General features: G+C 41.3%; 1 protein-coding gene across 2 annotated transcripts in view; it reads left to right on the top strand.

The window, feature by feature from the left end:
- The window catches only part of LOC143219109 (uncharacterized), a 170,701-nt gene extending 148,409 nt beyond the window's left edge, over positions 1-22,292 (top strand). For both annotated transcript variants that reach the window (XM_076444950.1, XM_076444949.1), the window contains exons 3-4: positions 2,989-3,046; positions 10,671-22,292. In XM_076444950.1, coding sequence (XP_076301065.1) covers positions 2,989-3,046; positions 10,671-10,818 — 206 coding nt within the window. In that variant the 3' untranslated portion in view covers positions 10,819-22,292. The remainder of the gene's footprint in view (positions 1-2,988; positions 3,047-10,670) is intronic.
- Positions 22,293-22,745: the final 453 nt, after the last annotated feature.

The following is a 22,745-nucleotide window of genomic DNA, read 5'->3' as shown; positions in this document are numbered from 1 at the left end:
TCCACGCGCGGATAAAATTTTTTTTGAACATGCTGTACTTCATTTCCCGTAGATTTTTTCACGCTGATTTCAAATCTGGTCTCAAAATTTGTCTACGACCTCAGGATATTGAAATTCTACATGTTTAACGAATTTTCTCAAGGTAAAGAACGTACGTACCATAATCTCCCTATTTTTCCCATATTCTGCAAAGTTACAGCTTTAATTTTAAAAAAATTACATCGCTCTACCTCATTTCTCTCGAAAGTTCTTTGATTTTGTCTCCGATCTGGACGAAAGGTCCCACCGTGCGCCGTCACAAGTCGAAATATTTTCCAGAGAAACACGAACATCGAAGCGTCTTTCTGCAGCTGAGCTCGCGGGTAAATCAAGCCTGCACATTTCACTGGAGATTTTATTCCGGCATCCTCTCAGATTCGTGCGGTTTTGGAAATTGGCTGGCCGACTTTCCAATTTCCAGTCGCCCACGGAGAGTGGAAAGAAGTTTCAATTAGCTGTGGAATAAATGGAATTGTCTGGATATTATCTTTTCTTGAATGATTGTTCCAGTTGAACAGAGACATTCATATTTTCGAGGATATTTCAAATAGAAATAAGCCTGGAATGTCCATAAAATTGTTGTAATATCATCTTTTTAACTTTTCGATACAGTTGAGAACAGAGACGTTCACATTTTCGAAAATATTTCAAATACAAATAAGTCTGAAATGTCCATAAGATTGTTGTAATATCATCTTCTTAACTTTTCAATACAATTGAGAACAGAGACATTCATATTTTCGAAAGTATTTCAGATAAAAATAAGCCAGGAATGTCCATAAAATTGTTGTAATATCATCTTCTTAACTTTTCGATACAGTTGAGAACAGAGACATTCACATTTTCGAAAATATTTCAAATGTAAATAAGCCTAATGTCAATAAAATGGTCGTAATATCATCTTTTTAATTTTTCAATACAGTTGAGAACAGAGACATTCATATTTTCGAAAATATTTCAAATGTAAATAAGCCTAATGTCAATAAAATGGTCATAATATCATCTTTTTAATTTTTCAATACAGTTGAGAACAGAGACATTCACATTTTCGAAAATATTTCAAATGCAAATAAGCCTGGAATCTCCATAAAATTGTTGTAATATCATCTTTTTAACTTTTCGATACAGTTGAGAACATAGACATTCACATTTTCGAAAATATTTCAAATGCAAATAAGCCTGGAATCTCCATAAAATTGTTGTAATATAATCTTTTTTACTTTTCGATACAGTTGAGAACAGAGACATTCACATTTTCGAAAATATTTCAAATATAAATAAGCCTAATGTCAATAAAATTGTCGTAATATCATCTTTTTAATTTTTCAATACAGTTAAGAACAGAAACATTCACATTTTCGAAAATATTTCAAATGTAAATAAGCCTAATGTCAATAAAATTGTCGTAATATCGTCTTTTTAATTTTTCAATACAGTTGAGAACAGAGACATTCATATTTTCGAAAATATCTCAAATACAAATAAGCCTGGAATGTCCATAAAATTTTTCAATACCTGGCAAGTGGTACAGATCAGCGTTCAATCAGACAAACACTGGAAATCCGTATGAAACGAAGTAAATTGTGCAGATTAGTATGAACATGTCGCCAGTAGAACCAGTAGAATAGGTCGAGGGCTAAGTAGACGAAAAACGAGGGTCAGTTTTTCTGAAACAAGTGGTGCAGGTCGGTGCCTAAGTGAACGGATGGAAGCGATCAATAATTGGTCAGGCTAGCAAAAGAAAAGCGGCACTTGTCCGGGCAAGCGAAATGAACCTATTAAAAACGGACCTCAATTTGTCAAAATGAATTTTCAATTTAGCCCTCCTGCTGTTCTAGGGACACGAATTAATTAAAATTATATTATCCAGAATGTAGATGACAGTAATCCCGTTAAAATGAATGTTACATCGACGAACCTAGACTCGTTGTAAATATTAAACCCTCTGCTTTCATAAATTCTTATGAATCGGTTATTTCTTTGAAAAATCAGAAGTTCGAATACTTTTCGAAGTCACCTCTTCATGTTCTATATGCATGAGCTGTTCTATATGTGCACGCGTGGCTGAAGAGACCAAGGAACCGCAAGAATGTAAATGTCTCTCAAGTTTGTTATCGCCTGCAGACGCGTTAATATTTCGCGGCTGCTATCATATTTTTTCGACAAATGTTGCCGGCATGAATATGCATTTAATGTATACGTAAACAACCGAGGCGAGAATATCGCGGGATTAAGTGGGAGCAAGGCGAGAATCCTGTGAGCCGTCGCGGGTCCAATATAAATTCAAATTTCACGGGTTCCATTGTTCCTCGATTCCTCGGCGAGGCGGCCGATCTCCAAGACTTTTGCTGTTTCAATTCGATGGAAACGGCGGGGATTGATTTTTCAGTTGAACCTTAATACTCTTGTTCCACTTCTGTTTCGTTTTCCCGTTATATCTGGTTCGATACGCTTTTTCCTTTAGAACTTCAATCCTTGTTATCCCTTCTCTCGCTCCTCCCCCCCACCCCGAATTGAATTCCACGTATAAAGCACGACGACGTTCGATAAAGGAGCGCTCGACGATTAATACGGAACGCAAATGTTTCTGTATCAAAGCTCCCCCTATCATTAAGCGCCATCATCCGCCTTCAATTCAAGCCGTTTCAAACCAAAACCAACTAAACATCACTAAAAACAGTTCCTCTCAAAGTTGAGTAAATGCTGACAGAACTGACGGTGGGATTTTGTTGATTTTTCGACATGTTCGCGTATAATTCTCTGCGAGCCTAAGTGCGCTTGTCGTAAAGTGCAATCTTCCACCTTTAATTGACGAAGTGAAATGTTGAAAAAATGCCTACGGGAACATCGACGTATTTCTATCTAACCGTCCGAATAGAGAATGAAATATCTATTCGTACCGAAGGATTACGCAGATCTAACAGATCGATATTTTCTTGTTTGTTTCAGAAATACGTGAGCGAGGGATCGATAGTGCGAGACTGCGTGCCGACTTGCGTAGAGAAGGGTGAGTAATCGTTCGATTCCCTTCGCTCTCGCGTGGACCAGTAAATCCGACAACGATCTTGCCCCGAGAGCAATTAAATCGCGTCGACGGTAAAATTAATGTACGAGAAACACCTGGAAAGTTCTTTATGCCAAAACACAACGAGATTCCAACATATTTTATCTCTACCTATTTTGAGCTTTAATCCTGTTCGAAGGGGAAAATTCGAATTCCAGAGTTTTACGGTTTGTGTATCAGTTAGCAGACTGTTTAGCATGACTGGTTACAGTAATTCTTCGATCGGAGTCTTGGGGGGTGTCTCCGATCGGAGTCCAGTGCCTACTCACTCCACTGCCGGCCAACGCTGCTCCGCGCCGTAGAGCGGCGATGATTGATCTCGGCTCGGGTATATCGGTGTGAACACCACACATTGACTCGAGTGAATCGAGTTCTCAAACTTCTTAATTTTAATGATCGGTTTATGGGACTTTTACTAGCTTATTCCTGGCGTTTCTCTGATTAAAATGATACCAAACACGATATAATTTCAACGTTATTTAGTGGTTTAAGGGGGTAGTATACCCTCGATTTGTAACTAGAAAATACCTAGAATATTACTAGATTTTGGGTCGAAAATATGGGTTTCGTACTGAACGTTGTTTGACCTTATTAGAACAAATTGTGGGCTGTGTGAGGGCTCATTCGAAAGAGGAAGGTTAGACGCAGCGCGCTTTTCTCACGAGGTTAACGAGATTATGTTTATATCTAATAATATGATGGCCCAAAGTAGAGAAAAAATCTAGGAAAAAATCCCGCAGATTTCAATGCATTTTCTGTCTCTAATAGACTTTTTTGACTTATGAGATGAGAAAACCGCGCTGCGTTGAACCTTCCTCTTTCGAATGAGCCCTCACACAGCCCACAATTTGTTCTAATAGGGTCAATCAACGTCTGGGCGCAGATCCATGTTTCGACCCATTTTTCTAGTAAGATTCTAGTAAATAGCAAATATCTAGCAAATAACTAGAATCTTACTAGAAAAATGGGTCGAAACATGGATCTGCGCCCAGACGTTGATTGACCCTATTAGAACAAATTGTGGGCTGTGTGAGGGCTCATTCGAAAGAGGAAGGTTCAACGCAGCGCGCTTTTCTCATCTCATAAGCCAAAAAAGTCTTTTAGAGACAGAAAATGCATTGAAATCTGCGGGATTTTTTCCTAGATTTTTTCTCTACTTTGGGCCCTCATATTATTAATTATTAACATAATCTCGTTAACCTCGTGAGAAAAGCGCCCTGCGTCTAACCTTCCTCTTTCGAATGAGCCCTCACACAGCCCACAATTTGTTCTAATAAGGTCAAACAACGTTCAGTACGAAACCCATGTTTCGAGCCATTTTTCTAGTAAGATTCTAGTTCCTTTCTAGTTACAAATCGAGGGTATACTACCTCCTTAATCGACGGTAAAAGTTTCGAACGCAACGAAGAAGAGCGTATTGGAAAGAAAGAGATGCGAACCGGCGGCGGCTACTGTTCGCGTCTCTTTCTTTCCAATACGCTCTTCTTCGTTGCGTTCGAAACTTTCATCGTCGATTAAACCACTAAATATTGGCCAAATTATATCGTGTTTGGTATCATTTTAATCAGAGAAATGCCACGACGAATATGTTGGTGAAAGTTCCATAATGATATCATAGAAAATAAGAAAGCTGAGGTCTTGGTGTTTCATTGTGATGACGCACGGGCCTTTAAACTGTGCCGGCGACGGTGACACGCGATCCTATTTCATTCTGTCCTTCTCTATGTTCGGCTCGTCGTTTGAAGTCTCGGCGAGGTAGACGCAGTCATAAAAATATAGCCTCCGTACTCTACCCAAGTCCGTCCAACTCCCGGGTGTGGAGACTCCGATCGAAAAAGTACTGTATATGCGCAAGTTACATTCTTTCAAGAACGTGAAGATACGCAAACACGCCCTAATGTTTGGTTTGGTAAAGAACATATCGGCTTTGAGGGGCAGAAAGAACCCCATCCTGCGTAGATCATCGGTCAGTCTGGTTCTGTGTGCATCAAATAGGCAACATTGCCATGTGACGTGGTCTAAGTCCTCCATTTCATAGCCACACTTACAGTTGGTACAGTTAACAATGCCCACCCGGAACAGTGAGGCAGCCAAGTTGTAGTGATCGGCCCTGATGCGATTAACGGTGGAAACAAAATCCCTCTTAAGACTTCCAAAGTTTTTATTAGCAAACCAAGGGGTTCGATTAGAAGTAAAAAAAACGCTCAAAGAAGATTTTGCCCTTGGATGAACCTTGATTAGTAATTGTTATATTGGTTCGGTGGAATGCCTTTATTTTGGACAGGCATGACGTGTCGGAAAAGGGAACATACTGTACGTCAATGGATTCGGAAGTAGTGGCAGATTTGGCAAGATTTGTGCAACCTCTGTACTCAAACTACTAATTTTGTAACTCAAACTATGTAATAATGCGATTTATGTTCAGCTGTATAGACCCCATTTTGGGGCCTGGGTAAGCTTAATAAACAAAAAAAAAAAAAAATTCGAATTCCGTTCGGAATCTCACGAGTCCGACACGCCGCGCCGTTACACAGCAAAGGGTTAGATCAACCGAACTTTAAGTCAAGTCCTCCGGTATCGTTTCATTCCCGCAGTGTTACAACACTGAAATCACGCCGTGCTCATAAATCTCTGGCTTTGAAGTCGTGCTTTAATCCGTTCCGGAGTATCGTAACATTTGAAATGACAAAAGTTCTGCCCGGTCGGGTCAGAAATGGCTTTGCTTAGAAGACAAAAATCCTTCAGATCATTCGAGGAATGATCCAAGGAGGATCTCGGCGAGAGTTCATTCAGAAGATACGGTTTCTGTGGTCGGGTCGAAGGTACCGAGCGAAAAATCACGAGTCGTTTCATACTCGACGTCGAGGGGACGTGAGAGGGAAAGAGAGAGAGAGAGAGAGAGAAGGGGGGAGAGGGAGGGACTGCTCCAATTTCTACGCGATGTGGGCACCGTTCGAAGAGGAGCAATTCCAGCGCGGTTCGTGCGGTAAACCGCGCGTACGCGATTCGACGTAGCCGCGCGTGCAACTCGAATTTCAAAGCGGCCTGGCGGATCGACGTCTTTGAGGAGGGGAGGACTTCGATTCTTTAGGAATCCGGCCTTTCACGAAATCGCGTCAGCCTTACCGTGCACCAAAGAGATTCGAGGAGGATTCAATCCCCCAACTTTTTATCGCGTATCTCTACACCGCTCGCTCGAGTATCGTATGAGCCGCGCCATTCAAAGAACATACCTGACCAATTAGAACAGTTGCCTCCTTCTTAATTAAATCCCTTGGTTCAGACTCCATTTTCTTAGCTGGTCGCGTGTTGTCTTTGCTGCTTGTCTCGAGAGACAGTCGCTTAAAGGTGAGCGCATACTAGATGGTCGCGGGAAGGCCAAAGCCGCCGATGGACGTCCACGCGGGAAGAAATCTCTAGCGGGCCGACGGCTCCACAGCAGGGAGCAGGGCTCCCTGAAAGAAAGGTCCCTTTCCCTAAAAGAGGTGGGGAGCCCACGGAGACCTTTTTTTCTGCCACGCACAGCAGGTAGCCCTGCTCCCTTGCCGCATGGACGTCCATCGGCGGCTTTGGGCGTCCATCGGCGGGTTTGGCCTTCCCGCGACCATCTAGTATGCGCTCACCTTTAACTTACCTCACGGCCACGATTGTCGCCCGGTTATCGCGGGCCGGGCACCTTTAACGACACTCGATTTTAATGGGGGAAATTGCGGGACGAACGACATCCCCTAATGAATTTTCCGGCCGCCCCATCCGCTGCAATTTCTTCGATTGCCGCTATTCTGTGTGATTCTTAGGTATTCCTGAGCGTTCTTTGCTGGAAACACATCGGGGTACTATTTTCCATTGATTTCTTTCTTTCATTGGATTTAGATCACGGATGTAACTCCTACAAAATGTATTTTCTAAATTTTCAATATGGGCCCACATAAAACAGTTCGAAACAACTCTTTTAGTAGTTGCTTTGTAATTCCGACCAATCGTAATGGTTTCAAAAATTCTTCTTCGCGTGGTGCGGCGAATTAATTGTTCGAACTTCGTCGTCGTCTTTTTAAGAGTGTCCGAATATTCACGCGGGTCAAATCTAGAATCTCTAATTTATAGACTGCGGATCTTCATGCGAAATAAAACAATGTTTGCACTGATTGTAAGACAGTGAAACCAAATAACAGAATTATGATTAATTGATGTCCTTAAATCTTTTGAATATGTCCACTGCTTTAAGCTGTAGGGGAGAGTCGTGCAGTACCGACCGCTCTAAGTTTTCTTGTTATTAGGTAGACTAGAATCGGTAAAAATTAAAATTAAAAAAAGGAATTTGTAACACAAAGGGAACTTAATAAAAGGCCAGAAATTGATTTTGTGAAATTTAATAATTAGTATTCAATATTTGTAAGAATAAAGATATTAGAATTTGAAGGAAACAAAGAATTGTCGTCCAGTACCGACCATTACGTATTTAGTAGATTTTTCAGTCTGAATCATTAATAATGTTAAAAAAAGACATTTAGATGTTAGAATACGCATTTTTATTCAAATTTTATTTATACAAATAATAAAATAATTATATATTTTTATATATTATGTCATTTTTTTCGTTTAGTTTTTACATCTTTCCTTATTTCCTTTCCTTAATTGAGTTTCAGCTTTCCTTTTTTCTGCTTCTTTGGCTTTTTCGTTTCTTGCAGCTTTTCTTTTCTCCGCGTTTATCTTTTTTTCTTCAGCCAGGTTCCTTTTTTTCTGAACTTCGTTTATAAAAACGGTCGAAGTTAGGATTTCGGATTGTTGCGTCCGTTGTCTTCTCTTTTTTGTTTGCAACTCTAATGTGTCGTTGCTAGGAGAGATTGATTTTACTATTTCCATGAACTTTAAAGTTACACCACGTAAAGAAGTTAATGAAAAATTATCGTTAATATTTAAAGTGAGCACTGATGATGGTTTTTTCCGCTTTGGAATTTCGGACATTTTTCTGTGGGAAAAGGTAGAAGAAAGATTGAATAAACATCTTCTCTAACTTCATCTCAAATGCTAACAGATTGAACTTACAGATAAGAAAAGTTTGGCTTATACTGGTCGATGGTTGATTGGTCGGTACTGCACGACAGTTGGATGGTCGGTACTGGACGACAAACATGGGGAAACATTTTAGGTTATGGTATACATAATATACAAAGAAAATTCCAAAACAGGGCCCGTTAATTATACTTAATAGACTAGGTATAATATACATAATTCAACAAAGTCATTTACTTACCTGAGAAACAAATTATCAGATCTAGAAAATAACTGTTAACACTCGAAATATCAACGCTCACGCTAAATGTGTCAGAACTGCGAAAAAAAATCGAATGAACAATGTAGCAACGAAACATATTACCCACAATAGTTATATTCATTTGTTTTCTTAAAGGAAGTGTAGCCATTTGACCTGGAAAAGTCATAAACTAATTTTGGTCGGTACAGTACGCCGGTCGGTACTGCACGACTCTCCCCTACGTACCGATATTTTTGTGATAAATGCCTCAAATCCGCAGTCTGCTAATCTATTTTAGATCAGAGAGAAACGGAGCCGAGATTCGAGTCTCGCAGCGGTGTAAATTGCGTCGATGTGAATTCTTAATTGCACGAAGAATGAAGTGGCGGTCGGTCAGGGGATAGGTTGCAGTTAATCTGTGCTAGGTTTCGACCGGCTCGTGTAACATTTCGATCGTGTCTTGTACATCGCGGTGGTCCAACTAAATCTGCGAAAATGTTCAAACACAACCGAAACCCTGCCGAATAACATGAACTTCCAACCGAGCCTGAAATCCTCCAGTAAAAACTCGGAACTTTCGCTCGCACCTAACATTTAGCAAACCAACCGCAACATGCTGCAAGGTGTTGCGCGCTAAGTCGAACACGCAAATTTAATTCTCCCGGTAAAAAAGCTTCAATCTACACTCCCGATTAATTCCCGTGACTCAGCAGTTTTTCATCGGTAACAGCAGTCCCAGTAAATTGAATAGAAATTAGTAACGTCATCCAGTTCCGTGACACAGTTCGGCAACCGAGCCTAACCAACCATGTGCCTCTTACTTTCCCCATTTCCATCTCTCCTTGTTTTTTCACCGAAAAAATCTGGAAGATGTGAGAACGGGACGCAATCAGTGGAATACCGAATTCGACGTTCCTTCTCGTCGTTCAAGGAAGACGAGTCCTCGTTCCGAACTCTGTTAGGTTTTCCAGATTAGTAGCCTCTTGACTTTCCGCACGGAAGTACGATGGGAGAGCGGGGTCGCATGACGATTGATTGGTAGAGAGAGAGCCGGTCGGGTCCTTCCTTTTGTTTCTCTCGTTCCTCGAACGGAGAAACTCGCGAGAGACCTCGTCCGACTCGAATCGAGAGCCAGCTGGGCATCGATTGTCCCCGGATCAGGTTTCTCCTTCTCTTTTTTCCTCGACCATTTGCCTGGGGAATGGTAAATCTGCCTCGAATCGAAGTAATCTCCGAGCAACCTCTACAGAGTCGCACCGGATAGCGGCGTTTGTGTATTTTGCATAATTTTCAACGTGGAATCATACATTCTCGTACGCTCTGAATATTCAGCGTTCTTCTAACACTGAACATAACGTTTATGTTCAAGCTTGTGGTTCAACATTTAATGATAAAATCTTGTTTCGTTTTTAATTGTCTTTCTCATGGAACTCTTGTCAACGCATTCGCGACACCAGTCGAGAGTCGTTTGCTCCTGCGATATTATGCTTGACGTGAATACTAATTGAAGAATTTAAACGAAGTCCGACAAATAAAAGCCTTCTTTTCAAATGAAATAAACTTTGATTGATCTGCAATGAATATTTAAGCATTAAAATAAATGTAGCCATAGAAAGAATAGAAATTTTCTTTTCTGTTCTACGACATTTTTCGGGATAAAAATGTTTTTTTATAACTCAATGAGATATAATTCTAAAAACATGGAACATCGTACATTAGTCAAGCCCGTTACGTCTGTTGTCATATTTTCCTTGGACAAAATAAAGTACGCACTAGAGTGTTCATTTACTTTTAGCAATAATGGCATGTAGGATACCTTTTCTTGCGGTTGGAGATAAAAGAATGTTTATAAATAAACGTATTAAAAAAGTGTCAGTTAGCCATCAGTGCTTTTAGAAGCAAGATTGTATCATTCCATTGCGAATATCATGGAAACGAAACGAATTTCCGTACAACTTAGAAAATTAATAGTTAACATGCAGCCGAATATTGCAAAATCATTGCTCGGAAACGTAAAAGAACGACTTTTGAAGCAAACAGCGAACTAGATTGATCTTTCATCTAGCGATTTTGACTGATAAAAACCCCCGTCTTTGCATTATCGAGAAATCAGAAGGCATTTCCCTGATCCTAGCAATTCTCGCGTACGTATACGTGGTCTAGCGGTGTGTGAGTGTACTCTAGCGGTGTGTGAGTGTTCACGCGCGACCGTCATCTGCTAGGAGACGGCCCCCTTAATTTGTCCAGTATTGTAGCTAGGAAGCAAAGCGAGTGAAGTTAGGCGACCGATGATGTGTTTGCCTTTTTTTTCAGAGGCCTGGAGCACGAGGACGTACTGCTGCCAGCAAGACGGCTGCAACTCCGGCCCGTCGTTGACGTCCAGCAGCACCGCGGTATTCTGCGGGATCGCGATGACGGCTCTCCTCGTCGGGCGGACCCTTCGTGGCTAATACGTCGCTAGAAACGACGAAGAGCCCGCGAACGGAAGCACCGGGATCCATCTAACGCGAGAACAAGGTCGGAGAACGTTGCACCGTACATTAACGACGTTCACGCCTGATCGCCCTGGCCATCTTGCTGACTGGACGCTGACGAGTCGACGGTTGTCGCTCGTCGATCAGTGAAAATCACCGAAAATCCCCATTCTCGCCGCGTAACCAACCCCGTTCGCTCGACTTCCACGATTTTAACGAGCTCGCCGCGGACTTCGGGAATGATCGATCCGCGATCCAATCGAATTCCTCGCGAGATTTCCCGGCTCGAATTTTTCACGAATTTTACCACCCTGAAACACCCAATCTGACTTTTATTATTTGGAACGTCTTTCTCGATCTTTGGTTCAACCTACTCGATTCATTTTTTAATTTTTTCAATTAGAAAAATTTGTTAATTCGTCAACGTCTAAAATAAAATGCTACTTATTTCCGCGACAATCGCGCAAAATTCCCAGTCTGCATGCAATAAACAGTGCCGAACCAATAGGGTAGAATTTGTGTGACCAATATTTGCCAACTTTCTCTCAGAATTCTGAAGAAGACCAGACTGTCCAATAATCCCTTTTCCCGGGCGCAGAAGGTTTCCTCTCGCTCGTTCTCGATCCGCGAAAGCGATCACGTTCTCATCGTCTGGATCGCTGGACCGTCACCAGAATCCTCCAGCCGTCACGGTTTTTAATATCTCCGGTTATCGAGGGAATAATTTTTCACGGAGAGAGCCTGCTCGGTCGCCGTATTGCCTTTCGTCCTCGGCGAATTTCTGTCGGTCAGCTTTCCGTCCGAATTCAATTTAGACGGAACCAGCACGCGGTCCTCCTCCCTGTTTGTCCTTCCCGTTTTATTCCCGCGATAATGTAACGACCGGCAGGAAAAAAAGGAATCGGGAAGATCCTGCAAGGGTGGAATCCTTTGTCGGGGTCGCAAACTTCCCCCTCCCTTCCTAGATTTATTTCGCCAAACACGCCTTCCTTTCTTTTTCAAGTATTACTTTTATTATTCTGCTCTTCAAATTTTCAATTTCAATATTCTTGGCTGGTTCGTTAATTCAAATTTGAACTAGGGCTGTAACTTTCCTTCGAAGGTTACAGTCCTACTGAATACGTGAGTTTTGTCAAGCGCCAAGCCTGTCTTGCCTTTCTTTTCATTTAGTCCGCGATATCCGATTTCACCGAATTTAATAAAACTCATTAAAATTTTGTTTGCAAAGTATTATTTTTTAAGTACATTCGTGATATGATCCAGAAATTTATTAATAGAATGCACTCTTTTAGATTTAATTTAATTACGAAAAATCAGAACGGAAAGTTCAGTGTCAGTCACCGGTGACTGAAAGTTAATATTTTTATTTATCAAAAATCGTGACATGGTATGGAACTCATAAGTTACAACTTCATACGTTTCGAAGACTTTGAAATTTCGAGCACTTGGAAGACTTCGAAGCTTCGGAACTTCGAAACTTCGAAGTTCCCTTCGTTCCTTCGAATCCTTCGAAGCTTCGAAGTCTTCGAAGCTTCGGAAAAGTTACAGCCCTAATTTGAACCATCGAAATACACGCCGAAACTGTAAAGTGCAATATTATCGCATATCGCAGAATATTTTGGTTATCGACATTGTAAAGCAGAAATGGGCGAAATGTTATCTTTCGCGCAACTGTGTTTTCAACTTATTATTTTCTCTGGAAATATTGTTTGCCTCCGGGGAGATCAATTTCTCTTCGTCGCGTCGAGAGTAATCCTTCTCGGTCAGAATCCTCGGATTTCTCACTTTCCTCGAGTGTTAATTTTGCTTTGGAAAATCCTCGAATTATACCAGCGCATTCCCTGTTTTCTCTTTACGAAGACCTTTTTGCGAGGACACCCTTATTCTCCCTTCTTGCTTCCTCGAGGGTACGTTCATTCGTGTTTTTTTCAGCAAGGAAGTTTTTATTAAAAGGGGCTCTCCGAATTCTTGATACGAGATGCCTCTTTTATTCGTTTTTCGTCGTTTTATCCGTCCTTCCGCTCTCTTTTTAATAAGATTTCTTCACCGTTCTTCTTTTTTCCCCTCCTTCCTCGATGTACTTACTCTCCTCTTTTTACTCCGTAATCGGACTTCCATTCTCTGCCCTTCTGTTACTCTTTTCGCCATCAAGCTCTTTCTCTTTGAACACCTTAATTTCCTTTTACCCAACGAAGCTTTCCTGCTCCCCCAACTGTCATTATATAAAATTTTCCTCTATCTTCGATCTCGTAAAAAACTTTTTATACCTCTCATTTACCAAGTGCAATTTTACTTGTTGAGCTGCTCGGTTTATCTACGAAATTAACAAGAGAAAGTTTCACGTTCTAGTAGCGGCACACGTCCGGTGTTTGAAGTCAGCCTGGGTGCGTTAGGAAGAAGTGAAATTCGTCTTTAATTACATCCTTCTCCTTAGACTTAATTGATCGTTCTGGAACACATTAACCAGTCGCTGCTGAATGTACCTGGAAAATCGTTCGCTGTACGTGGAGGTGTACAATGTTCCTAAAAATGTACATTGTCGTTTCATCAGTTCACATTCTTCTGCATAGACTAGTGTATTTTCTATGGCGCCTGATCTCAGCTTGAACCTTGTCTGCTGAACTTTAATTATCGACAGGCGGTCAATTTTTGAATTGTTGTTTCAATTACTAAAAAAAAGCTCTTACTCTGCACCCCGTCCGGTGGGGTGAAAAAATTCTTGCTATGAAAATTCGCATCGAACTTGACCTAGTAAAATGATTGAAGAAAACGTTCTCACAACGGTTCTTATATCTCGTATATAACAAATACAATTAATTTACAATTAATCGACAGCTGAAATTCGGCTGTCACAGAACGTTCACTATAAAAGACACCACGTTGACTCCGAGAAACGCGAGAATAGACCAAATCTCCGCACAGCAAATGATTTCGACGGGGATCGAGCAGTAGATAGGTTAAACCGTTCCGACTTCCATCTTGCCGTCGTCGGGAAACTCTGCGAGTCTGAGTCGAGCTCGTCGGCGATCCGTGGTGACCGGGAACGCAAAACTACTTCGGAACAATCTATCGTTCGTCCGAAAGGAGACGGACAAAGGGATCGTCCGGGACCGGGAGCAACAAAACCCGAGTGCGGGGATGGGCGAGAGTGAGAGAGAGAGAGAGTGAGAGAGAGAGAGAGAAGACCGCGACAACTGTCGACCCACGGGTCCGCGAAGCAAGTGAACGCCGACGTGGAAACAATCGGACCACAATCGTTATCAACGAACCGCGATAACAGGCGAGGCGAACGCGTCGGACGGGTCCCCGATGCCTCGGTCGTTCGCGGTCGTGCCGACATCTTTTTCTAGATCGTAAGAAACACCGTTCAGAAATTCGGGACAAAGGGATGAAAACCGGTATTGTAGTACAGAGAGAGAAAAAAGAAAAAAAGGAAGGAGAAGGTTAGACCGTGAAACAGACGAGAGAAGAAAAGATTATCTCTCGGCAGAACGAATCAAAGGAACCGTGTGCGGATATATGTAACCTACATACAGATAACAGTTTAAACAAAAGAAAATGATGAAGTAACAAAAAGAAAAAAAAAATGGAACATTGAGGATGATAATAATGATAACGTTAATTATTATTATTATCATGATGATGATAATGATTATTATTATTATTATTATGATTACTATTATTATATTGCTACTGTTACTATTATTACCATTACTATTAAACATTAAACACATTACGAACTAACTGAAAAAGAAATGACCGAGCATACATACACAGAGTAGAGTGTACACGATGAGTGGAGAGAGAGACAGAGCGAGAGAGAGAGAGAGAGAGAGAGAGAGTTTGTCGATTATTATTACATTATTACTGTAACCGCTTGAGAAGTAGCCTTATCAACACTGTATAACTGAGACGTAGAGATTGTGCGGGTGGGGTTGTGCCCGTTCCAGCTTTCTTTCTCGGCTTGAACGCGTTCACTGTCGGCGTTATTCGGTAGATCGTTGAAAATCACCGTTCTAAAAGTGTGTACAGGTTCTTTTCATTCATTTATAGCGACCTATACCGACGGCTGAAAATATTATACAAGGTGCTGGATTAATATCGTCGAGTGAGAGCTGATTATTTGTGAATAAATAAGACAGAAATATGAAGTCGAATTTTCTTTGGGCTTAATTTTCGAATAATCGGACTTCAATGTCCACTAATTGCACGTCTGCTTATTGTATATTCGGACTTGATTATCTCGAAGAGTGGTAAAGTTGGGGAATTTCCGCCACAACCTCGTATAGTTTCTATGAAATGTTCCTTGGAAATCAAGGCACACGTACGAACAAACGCAGTCATCGCAATAGGGACGATCTGCGAATTTGATGAATGAAAATCAAAATTTTCGTATTATTTTCGATTTCTTAATACGATTGGGAGGACATTTTGCGCGAAGATCCGCAGACCACCGAACAAATTTACTGAACCTTAAGAAATACATATATTTCGAGGGTCTCCCGAAAAAAACAGAATTGATTTCCAAAGATGCTTAAATATTATCGAGGAAATCGCAGAAACTTGAACGAACAGTTACGGAATCTGTCGTGTCAGAAGTGTGATAAAAATTGTATCACCGCCAACTGATTGTGTTCGAGTCGACCCGCGTGGTATCAAAGCGTTGCGGAACCCGGCGGTGAACGCGCGTCAAGGAAACCAAAAAGGAGAAAAGGAGAAAAATCGAACTGCTAACCGATCGATGTAAATTCGTTTCCCTTCCGGTGTAGCTTAGTCGATTATCGTGACTGGTAATTCGTATGAGTCAATTATCAGGAGTGGTTCGCGTGAGTTGGTCCGATCGTAGGACGTTTTCCGGGCTGGCGTTTACACGCGACCGTCATTGGTCTCTCCGAGATTCCCGCGATTCTCTTGAAAACGTTCCCTTTAACCTTTTGTTTTTTCAGGCGACGATTCACGCGGCAGGCAAGGCAGATTGTCGATCTGTGATTTTTCTAGGTTTCGCACGCGATCGAAGCTTTCTCGGGACGAAACACGAACGCGCCATTCTCTTCTCAGGCTAACCAGCAATCGATCGATCGATCGGTCGATCGCCTTGTCAGCGAGAACAATTCCTAAAACGATCAGTAGCGATTCGACGAGCGAACGAAATGGATAAGGCAAACGAAAAACATAGAAAAGACACCGAAAAAAAAACGAGAGAAGAAGAAGAAAGAGAGCGAAAACGATTCATCCTAGCCGATAAGCGAGCAGCGATATCCACAAGTAGGGAGTAATTAAAACAGAATATAAAAATAAAACACTACCTAATCACCGATGCGACGATAGCGTACGAGAGATTCTAGCGGATTATATACCTGTTCTTTGAGATTAGGCGAAGATGATTTATCTAAAGTTAGCACTCGAGGTCTAGCGATTAAACAACCTACTATCGAACCTAAAATCTGTTTCCCGTCACGGACACTTCAGCCGATCGAAAAAAAAAAACGTGATCGTTATCTGCCGGGGGAACGATTCGGGGCAGGCGGTGTCGCGTTGCTGACCGGTCACGCCGATTGGCGTCTCTCATGTTAACACTGAACCTTACACTGCCAAACTTTTCATTTAACAACCGTTGGAAATACTATCATAAGAATGTATATCTTAATTTTTGTTAGATCGCTTGCTCTCGCAGTGCTCGGCGCCGTTCAGTGTTAACAACAAACGCCAATTGTCACGGTTCCAGTAGGGTCATTCCATGCCGAATCGATCACTTTTTGCAGGCATCATCGCCGATTTTGTTCTAACTGAAATATGTTGTAGTCCATGCGAAATTAGGGGGGGTTTAAGTCATCATTTTGCCGGTTTCGAATTTTTTTTAGAAATGGCAGGCCTTCAAAGTTTTCAATTTTTGCCCGTTTCGGCGAAAACGGGCCTCACTTACGAATTTTTATCTCAAGAACGGTTTGTCCGATTGAGCCTTTGTTTTATTCGGAAAGGATTGGGCTATTACAAAATAATTTTTTCAACCTCGACAATCAACTTTATAATGTCGAAAAATTTAAACAAATTCTTCTTTTGCGTTTTTTTCGATGATGGGGCGGAGTGATTTAAATTTTGAAAAAAATATGGTAATGTTCCTTGAAGTTTCCCTTTTAAAATGAGCTCTTGAACAAGATGGTATCTTTAAAATTGGCGTTACAATGAGCTGGTAAAGGACGCCGTGTACCTTAGTCGTATACAGTCTGCTGGCATTTTCTTGAGACCAGCGATATGTACCATCTTGTTCAAGGGCTCATTTTAAAGTGGAAACTTCAAGGAATATAACCATATTTTTTTCAAAATTTAAATCACTCCGCCCCATCATCGAAAAAAAACGCAAAAGAAGAATTTGTTTAAATTGTTCGACATTATAAAGTTGATTGTCGGGATTGAAAAAATTATTTTGTAATAGCCCACTCCTTTCCGAATAAAACAAAAAGAAAATGTAGCTCAATCGGACAAACCGTTCTTGAGATAAAAATTCGTAAGTGAGGCCCGTTTTCGCCGAAATGGGCAAAAATTGAAAACTTTGAAGGCCTGCCATTTCTAAAAAAAATTCGAAACCGGCGAAATGATGACTTAAACCCCCCCTAATTTCGCATGGACTACAATATAAAAGTGATCGATTTGGCATGGAATGACCCGTCGGTATAGAAATGAATTTCTCGGGAATTTTTCAAATTACACATTTCAGCGAAACGATGTTTTAGATCTTGTATGTTTCACAGATCGAAAGGTGTGTACAAAAATCGTTATTTTCCATTTCGTAAATCGTGTCGGTAAGTAATGAAATAGTTTTTCTTATATTTTTTTCCATAATCATTAAGTCCACCCCACACTATGATCCTATCCATACTTCTTAAGATGGGAGAAAACCACCACCTTCTCGTGATTTCCATTGAGCAACGACACCTTTTTTGTAGAACATATATGATTCTTATGAAAACTAATATCTATAAATGAAGTCATGATTAAAAAGGTGTTGTTGGCCATGAGTGGTTACTAATATTGTTCTCCAGGTATAAATAGAGTTGTTTAGTCGTATATATAGCTGTAAATTTAGATCACTGAGCCCCATCATCGAAAAAAACGTAAAAATAGAATTTGTTTAAATTTTTCGACATTATAAAGTTGATTGTCGAGGTTGAAAAAATTATTTTGTAATAGCCCAATCCTTTCCGAATAAAACAAAAACAAAATTTAGCTAAATCGGACAAACCGTTCCTGAGATAAAAATTCGTAAGTGAGGCCCGTTTTCGCCGAAATGGGCAAAAATTGAAAACTTTGAAGGCCTGCCATTTCTAAAAAAAATTCGAAACCGGCAAAATGATGACTTAAACCCCCCCTAATTTCGCATGGACTACAACATATTTCAGTTAGAACAAAATCGGCGATGGTGCCTGCAAAAAGTGATCGATTCGGCATGGAATGACCCAGTAAAAATACCGGCACGATCCATTTCATCGCATCCGGTTAACAATGCGTTGATCGCGAGCCGACGCGACGCGACGGAAGGAGAAGGATAATAAAGGCGGGGGGAAGGGGACAAAGATTCGCGTCGAGATAAGCCTGGTTACGAGATGATAGTTCGTCATCGTCACGTCGACTGTCCGTCATCGCGGTGACGTTTGATCGATGAGCCGAGGGAAATTTGTTTCCTGATGGCGAGGCGATTAGGGGATCGAAGATCCCTGCAGAAAGATCTCGTGACGGGACGAGAGTCGAAGAATTCGTCGGACGCTGATTGAAACGGAAGGCTTCGTCACGGTGTAATTGATTCCGCGACGGCTTGCAATTTGCGATGTCAGCGGATATTTATGGGGGAAATTTCGCTGGGTGACGGCGACCGCTTCGTCGAGAAATTTGTTACTTTATTCGACTAGATTTGTTACGTTACCGTGCCGAATTTCTTTAAAAGCACAAAGAACATTCGCGAAGAATTTCAAACTACTGTTCTACCGTTTCCCACCTATTAAACATGTTTCGAAAGAAAATAAGATTACGTATGACCAGGCACGACCATTTTTATTGTTGAAAATTGCCGCATCTACTGATCAGGCTTGGCCGCAGCAATTAATATCATGATCGAACAACGAGAATAAATAAAAGGGAACAAATTCCAAAAACTCAATCATTGTCCACCTAGAGATTCGTCGCGATTTACTTCCGTTAATTTCCAGGCGTGTCGCACCGATTCCACATCGATCGAAGCCAGGATCCCCGTGGATCGCCTCGACAAGCTTACAATTTATCCATGTATTTTTATAACGCGAACTGAGGGAAATAGAAAGGCGTCGACCGGGGTTCTGCAATCCTATCCACCAAGGATCGTGTCGTGGATCCTGGCTGAAGGACGATCGGATTCCAAAAACCGCGAGAAACAAATTCTTAAATGTATAAAGAACCCGAGCAGAAATGAGTGAGAATCGATCGCAACTGCCCCGAATCGTTCCGCATCGAGAAAACAATGTAAAAATTTGAAATTCCCGCGCCCCGAACGAGAAAACTGATATCGAGGGAGACACACACACACACACATGTTTCCTTTCGATACCCTAAACCGGGTGTGTCCAACTCGTCGCGACTGTCGCGAGGCACATTGTCCCCAGCATCGATCAGTCCGAGCCCCCACTACTTAATCCTTAAGCGATACGTACGACCGTGTCAAGTAGTGGGGGAACGTTACCTCCCACCTTAGCGAAATGAAGAAGCGGGGGAACGGGCCAAGTGTGTGGCTCGCGGGCTACGAGTTGGACAGACCTGCCTTAAACGATTTGCGAACGCTCCACACGAGGATCCGAGACAATTCTAGGCAATATTGTTTCTCTAGCACGTAAGGTTTTACTATATTCTAACGAGAAAGAGAACAAATGTTGTGAAACGATTGAAAAAGGAGGGTCGATTATCACACAGAGATCGTTACCGACGATCTCCTAATTAAGCTTCCGCCGCGAACAACTAACGAAACCATAAAGGCGAGTTCGTCGAGGGTCGGTATATTTATTGTCCGTTCGCGTGAAATGAAATGAAATCCCCGGAACAGGGGATGAACAGGCAGAGAGACTAGCCAGCGTACATTTTACATTCGCTTCGTGCACTATCTCGATAGGTATTAAAAACGTTCAAAGTCTAAACAAGAAAAATTAATAAAACGAATATTGCCTTTCTTTTCTTCCCGCATACCGATCTGAGAAAGAGCGAGAGCGAGAGAGAGAGAGAATGATCGGGCTTTATAGTTGAGAACAGAGCTTCCGTTTACCTCCTGCGCGTGCCTGCAGCTTCGCTTTCGAGTGATCGACTGTTGAGATCGACGAGGCCGACTTCCCACAGGGAGATTTATGAAATGAGAGAATATTGCGATTTTTTAACGTCTGTATATGTTCACTTGTAAATATCAGGAGAAGCGATAGGAAAAGGATATCAATCAAATCTGATTATTCCTGAAAATGAATTCTAATTGTTCCTTTCGAATTTTTCCACAGAGTTCCGGAGAAAGTTCGGACTACAAAATAATGATTTCGGAGGAATGAAGTATCTGTGGAGAAGGCAGTGCTCGGCCTCGTCGCTGATCAAGGAATATTTTACATAGTCAGCTCTCCTATTCTTCGTAAACTCGTTATCCTTCACGTTCGTGAAAGGGAGAAAGAGCGAATGGTCACGGTAGGACGAGATGCGATTGCAGTTCGGCTGAATGAGAGCGAATGAATGAGCCGAGTGAATGACGCTGACCGAAGCCTGGTGATGAGAGAAGGCCGTGTGGTAAACGGGAGAAAAAAGGAGAGAGGGTGAAAAAGGAAAATTTCAAACGAGAGTGGGTGAAAGAGAGAGGGAGAGAGAAGGAAGTCGCATGTATAAAGCGCGAGCTGGAATTTCGACACCGTTCGAGGCGTCGAGGCGTCGAGACGTCGACGAGAGGAACACTCTTCGATTCCTCTTTCGAGTTTTCATTCCCCGGGCAACGAGTATCTCGCGATTTTAACGCCGAGGCCTCCATTCGAACGTTCTCTCTCTGTCCTCGAGAGTAAAACTCTCTTATGTGTGCACGCAGCGTGAAAGGAATTCTTCGAGCACTTTCTATTCAATGGTCCGTGCCTCTATTCTCGAAAATAAAACCGAAATCGCGCCCTCAAACGAACAGTTTCGAACCTGCATTCGTTATTGTCTCTCAAGTGGCCACGCAGCGTAAGCCTTGGGATTAAAACGCTCCGCGATCGCCTGTTTCCTGCGTTAAGGTGAACGTTAAAGTTGTAGCCTTTGGCAATCGTTCAACACTTCGTTCATCACTGACATTTTTCTGTGCTCCTAACGTAAATCATCAACAGAACGTTTCGCTAATAATGTCTTTCTTTTTTTCATAAAAAATACTATGTGGATTTGCGGAGAATCTGCAGTGTGATAAGAGATTGCAAATTTATGATACGAATCACTCGGAAGTCAACTTTTGTCAAACTTTTTTTCTTCTTTTCTCTTCGAAATTTTCATTTTTTTTCTACAGAAAAATTAGACGGACACCGCAGGAGAACATTCCGTCGCGACGGTACTCGTTCCCCGTTTCTTCTTCGCGATGATCGACCCGAGAGAATTTAATTGCACTGGTCACCGAGTCAGAACATCGAGTTTTCCGAGTCAAATCGTGCGAAACTAAATGTTTTCTTGTGCTGCGTGTTCACTCGACAGATATTGCCGAGATATTAAGTTGCCATAGGAATATTGTGAATCGGTATGACTCGTGTTCGTTCTGTAAGATTTTGGCAATGACATCTTACGAACGAAATTTGCCCTTATGCTGCGTCTTCGCTTGAGATCGAGAACTGTATCTTCAGAATGGGGGAAACAAATTTTGTGTCCCGAGAAATTTAACTTTGAAAAATACTGCACCTTAAATTTACAAAAAGTCACACAATTCATGTACATTCTGATTTTTTAATAGATGTTCCCCGATTGCTTACAGCTGCGTGCACACCAGGCAAATCACATAATCCTCTCTGAAGACGCTTCTGGTTTAGGTGTCGAGGTTCCCACTCGTTGTTAAATATGACTCCGAGTGTCTGAATTTGAGAAAATGCGAAACGTTTGAATCGAAGCGAGAGAAAGGGAGATGTTATATATATATATAATAAATACTATTATACAGAAAATGTATCGTCTTACGCCAGGATCGCACGAAATTCAAGAAAACGAGGAAAAGAAGTGGAAACACGCATTAACTTTAGGATTAACGATTAATTGACGATTAATTAAACCGAGAGGACCGAGCGAAACAAAAAAAAAATATATATATATATTATATACATATATACTATACTATATTATATTAAATTATATTATAATATATTATATTGTTTAGTCACGTAAGCAGAATCATATATGTATGACGAGTTGTACATTTATATTAGACAGACACAGACGCAATAATAAAGACCGTAATACGAACTCTTGACATGGAGTTGGGAAAAATAGTAGAATCACAAAGTAAATAGATTTTCGAAAGTTCGAAACTACAAGCGTGAATATGGACGCCAGGAAAATCATTTTTGAACGCCCCGTTCAATCAACTTTCAACTCCGAGATAAAACATACAATTTCTGCCAATGGGGAACCGCAAAGAAAGATTAATTAAATACTACAGACAATTCTGCAGACTTTTCTAAAAGATTCATCACGATATAATAATTCGATGTTATAAAATTTGTTAAAGGTGTCAAGTTGAATAAAGTGTGTTTGAAGAGTTAGAATAATTTCAAGGAACAATAACAATTAGGAGAAACGAAGAATAATGATTAAAAAGGCCCAGAAAAGTGATGGTCGTTCCGAAAGCCACCGGTAATTTCGAATTGGAGCGAAACGGTTAATATTCCGTGACTGTGACAGATGAAGGATCATTACGTCGATC

Source organism: Lasioglossum baleicum, unplaced genomic scaffold (genome assembly GCF_051020765.1).
Source record: "Lasioglossum baleicum unplaced genomic scaffold, iyLasBale1 scaffold0021, whole genome shotgun sequence".
Lineage (NCBI taxonomy): Eukaryota > Metazoa > Arthropoda > Insecta > Hymenoptera > Halictidae > Lasioglossum > Lasioglossum baleicum.
This window is presented reverse-complemented; position numbering and strand designations above follow the sequence as displayed.